Below are 5,000 nucleotides of genomic sequence, written 5' to 3' on the forward strand. Positions count from 1 at the left end.
AACGATGTTAATATAAATAGTAATAATGAAATAAAAGTAGTAGTTGATAGTAACAACAACAATAAAGATAACGATAATGATAATAATAACGATGATTGTAAGGACAATGACAAAAAAGATAATGTTAATAATAATGATAGTAATGATAATAACATTGATAACAACAGGAATGATACTAATTATGTTGATAGGAATAAGAATAATGACAATAACAGTGATAATAAGACAATATCTATGACAGAATTGAAGTGGTAATAATGATAGTAACGATAATGAAAATTATAAAAAAGATAATAATAGAAGTAATAATAACAATGCTGATAATAATAGTATCAACACTAGTGATAATGATTATGATGATAATGATGCAATAATCATGGTAATAACAGAATAAGAATGATAGTAGTAACGACAATAGTATCATAACAGAAATGATAATAAAATCATATCCATGATGAAATGAGTAATAATGATTACTATGATAATGATAATGATAATAATAACAATACTGACGATGATAATAACAATGGTAAGAATTGTTATGATAATAATACCAGTGATAAAGACAATGATGATATTATCATCACAATCTTAATAAAGATGATAATAACAATGATGAAAACAAAAATCAAAAACAAAGAAAATTTCAGACAACAAGAATTAAAAATAAAATAAAAATCTTTTTAATCAGAAAACAAAAATTAAAATAATAATAAAACAAAAGATTGGGTAAATTTTCCGAATAACGCCGCGTCGCTAAATACCACAAAAGTGGTATTGATGGATTCCTCTCAACCTCTACTATTTATATATAGTGAAATTAATGAGCGCTTGCACCCCTGAAGCCCACAATCTGGGTCCTGATAGTAGGGGAGGGCATGAAGTAGATCAGGGAAATTGCGGGGTAAAATATGAATTCCGGCCATATTTCGTATGCAAAATCTTAACCAATTACCTACCTACCTAACTTTGCTTAGGTTTGAAGTTTGCCCTAGCCAAGGGGGTGCTTTGCCCCCCCCTGGACCCCCCCTTTTTAAGGCACTTCGTGCTACCTCATGCTACTTCGGTATTACGAAAACCTTAACCCAACTACCTACCTCACTTTCCCTAGTTTTGAAGTCAGCCTTTGCGAAGAGGGAGCTATGCCCCCCTGTGGATCTGCCCTATTCAGGGCACTTCGTGATACTTATGATGCGTAATTAGTCCTGTAGATGAAAATGCCGCGACACGGATAACCCTACACTGCGCCATGATGACAGCAACTGAGTCTTCGTCTCATATATTCCTCAGGATAGGAAACTAGGACCGATGATGACGCGACCACTCAATAGAGGACACTATAATTATACTGTAAATAATGGGGAATATTGCGCCATCTGTTGAGAGAACATAACAGCACATGCAGGTAATTCCTTGGGGGTTTCCAGTCCACAGCTTGCTACTATCCGTAAATACGTAAACACAGCCATGTTTGAATTTCAGGGCGAGGATGGTGGATTCGGGATATCTTGCCCAAGGTATGTTGCACGAAGTGCCCTAAAAAGGGGGGGTCCAGGGGGGGGCGAAGCCCCCCTTTGGCTAGGGATTAATTCAAAACTAGGCAAAGTTAGGTAGGTCATTGGGTTAAGATTTTGCAAGCGAAATATGCCCCAAAGTAGGACGAGGTAGCACGAAGTGCCTTAAGAAAAGAGACCCAGATTGTGGGGTCCAGGGGTGCAAGCGCTCATTAATTTCACTATATATGAATAGTAGAGGTTGAGAGGAATCCATCGATACCACTTTTGTGGTATTTCGTAACGCGGCGTTATTCGGAAAATTTACCAAAGATTGAGACAACAAGAATTAAAAACAAAGAAAAGAAAAAAAAATCGGACAACAAGAATTAAAAAAAAAAAAAAAAAAAAAAAAAAAACAGACAAGAATTAAATAAAAAAGAGATTGAAACAACAAGAATTAAAAACAAAGAAAAGGAAAAAAATCAAACAAGAATAAAAAAAAGACAAGAATAAAAAATAAAAAAACACGACAACACGAATAAAAAACAAAGAAAAATCCAAACAAAAATCAAAAAAACAATTTCCAAAAAAAGTCCAACTCACCTGAAACAGCGCTTGCACCTATTCGGCCAACGGGTTTGTGGGTGGAAGCCGAGCGGACAAAGCGGGTCTCCTCCCTTTGGCATCCTATCTCACCCGGGCCGACGGCTGAGAGACAGAGACAGAGAGTGAGAGAGAGATAGCGGGAGATTTCGGGGTGGGTGGGGGTATGGGGAGGGGGGGGGGGGGTATTGAGAGGTTGTGGTAATGATATTTGTGTTGTGGTGGTGATGGTGGGGAGGATGGTGATGGTGATAGGGATAATAAGGACAGTGATGATATAAAGATAATGGCAGTAATAATGATCATGATATTGATAGTAATGATGGTAATGATAATAGTGGTAATGATGATAGTAATAATAATGGTAATAGTGATGATAATGGTATTGATAATGATGACAATGATATTGATAATAATGATGGTAATAATAATAATGATAATGATAATAGTAATAATAATGGTAATAGTGATAATACTTATAACAAAAGTGCTAATGATAATACTACTAATAATGATGATAATAATCAAAATAATGATAATGAGTGATAATAACAACAACAATAACAAAAACAATCATAAAAATCGTAATAACGATCATAACATCACACAAATAACATACAAAACAAAGTAAAAAATAAATATAAATATCATTAAGACAGACAGCTAGTTCATCCTCTCGTCACCAGAGGGACTCGATGCTCATTAGCGGTAATATGTTGAGGGCGATACTTAGCCACCGGCGGGGATGTGCTAACAGCCTCGACGGGAGGTTAATGGCGCCGGAAAAGGACATATTTTCTGCCAGAATGTTTCGGGGTTAATTCGTCTTTTAGGCTGGGACGATGTGTTTGTGTGTGTGTGTGTGTGTGTCTGTTTGTGTGTGTGTCTGTTTGTGTGTGTGCGTGTGTGTGTGTGTGTGTTTTGTAAACAAAACAACGTAGGGAAATATGGGAAAACACACGAATATGCCGAAGGCGCTTTTGCTATATTGTTTCCTCAATATGTATATATATATATATATATATATATATATATATATATATATATATATATATATATATATAATATTATATATTATGTATTGTATATGTATGTATATTCACACCCACACACATAGATATATATATATATATATATATATATATATATATATAATATATATATAATTCATATATATATTCATATATATGCGCGCGCGCGCGCGCGTGTGTGTGTGTGTGTGTGAATAAAAACGGTAATAGTAATAGTTATAGCATTTGCAATTGATACTGCTGATTACTTTTGACATATTACCATAATGGTGATTATGATAAGAAAAGACACAGATGATGATCGTGACAATAATAAGAGCGATAACGATAATAGAATGATGATTATGATGATGATAGTAATAATGCTAATAATAAAAGCAATAATGAGGGTTATAATTAAGTAAAGGAAGATAATAATAATCATCATCATTATAAAGATAATGATAAAATGATGATGATAAAAAGGAGGATAACAATAACAACCAAACAACAAAAACAACAATATAAACAGGACTGATCATATTCATCATTATCATCATCGTCATCACCATCATCCTTATCCTCCTCCTCATCTCATCATCTTCCTCATCATCATCATTATCACCTTTATCCTCCCCCTTTCCCTTCCCTCCCCTCCCCCTCCACTTCCTCCTCCTCCCGATCATAATTACAATCACCATCATAATCACCACCACAATCATCTCTACTCCACCAAGATCACGAGCAAGATAATCCCGGCGTGTGTCCCTGATGCTGTCTCTGCCGGAGATAAACAAGGACCTCGACTGAAGCTGTGCCGGGCGGGCCCTCGGCCAAGAATGCTTTCCTGGGGTGACTGATGTCTTTCGTTCTTCACTCGGCCTAGGAGAACGTACACAAGTTCTCGTTCACTTTTTATTTTCTTTTGTTTTATCTTTTGTAAATGTTTAGATGTTTTTTTTTTTTACCGTAGTTTTTTTTTTCTTATATTTTTCGTACTTTTTATTATCGTTTTTGCTTCTTTTTTTTTTTTTTTGTTCTTCTTTTTGTTAGATATCTGGGTGTTTTTTTCTTTTCTTTGTTGTTTCTATGGGTTGTCTTTGTTCACTTTATCTTCATGTATTTATGTCTGTGTTGTTGGCATTATAGGCGCTATGTTTTGTTTGTTTGTTTGGGAGAGTCATGTTGTTTCCTTGCATTGGTGTACTACTGTGTACTTCTTTTACTGATCTCTGTCTCCCTTCTCTCTTCCTCTTTCTTTCTTTTCCTTCCCTTTCTCTCCTTTTCTATTACCTACTCTTTCTTTCTCTCACTATCTTTCTCTCTCTCTCTCTCTCTCTCTCTCTCTCTCTCTCTCTCTCTCTCTCTCTCTCTCTCTCTCTCTCTCTCTCTCTCTCTCTCTGTCTCTCTTTCTCTCTATCTATCTATCTATCTATATATCTATCTATCTATCCATCCATCTATCTATCTATCTCTATCTATCGATCTAGCTAGTTATCTTACACACACTCACTCTTTCTCTTCCTCTCTCCTTCACTCATCTGTCTCAAAATCCTTGTTATCACTTTCAACATTATAATAATCTTTTGAGATATATTTACTTAGGTCAGGGGATAAGATTAAGATCCACTGAGATATGATATCGAATCAGTGCTAATGTTTCGCAATGAACTGAGCTGATCTTACTTCCGAATGTGATTAATCAATGCGTGATATCATTTTGTAATCCTGCTTATTTCCACGTTACGAAAAGGAATTAGATCAGTTGGTTTGATGGATCACTCGCTTGCCTTGATGTTACACTGATCAATTTAGAAATTCATCGCGAGCGGCTAGTGAAAGGACGGTGAGAATAACAATTTCCTCTTTTATGATAAACAATCAAATGCAC

At 35.3% G+C, this 5,000-nt stretch overlaps 1 protein-coding gene across 1 annotated transcript in view; it reads right to left on the reverse strand.

Annotated features, from left to right (window-relative positions):
* LOC122266517 (uncharacterized) overlaps positions 1-5,000 on the reverse strand; it is a 118,344-nt gene that overhangs the window by 77,013 nt on the left and 36,331 nt on the right. The window contains exon 2 of the mRNA XM_086545764.1: positions 2,100-2,204. Coding sequence (XP_086401890.1) covers positions 2,100-2,182 — 83 coding nt within the window. The 5' untranslated portion in view covers positions 2,183-2,204. The remainder of the gene's footprint in view (positions 1-2,099; positions 2,205-5,000) is intronic.

The sequence above is a fragment of the Penaeus japonicus genome, unplaced genomic scaffold (genome assembly GCF_977035675.1).
Source record: "Penaeus japonicus unplaced genomic scaffold, GWHDUDI00000001_assembly GWHDUDI00000017, whole genome shotgun sequence".
NCBI lineage: Eukaryota > Metazoa > Arthropoda > Malacostraca > Decapoda > Penaeidae > Penaeus > Penaeus japonicus.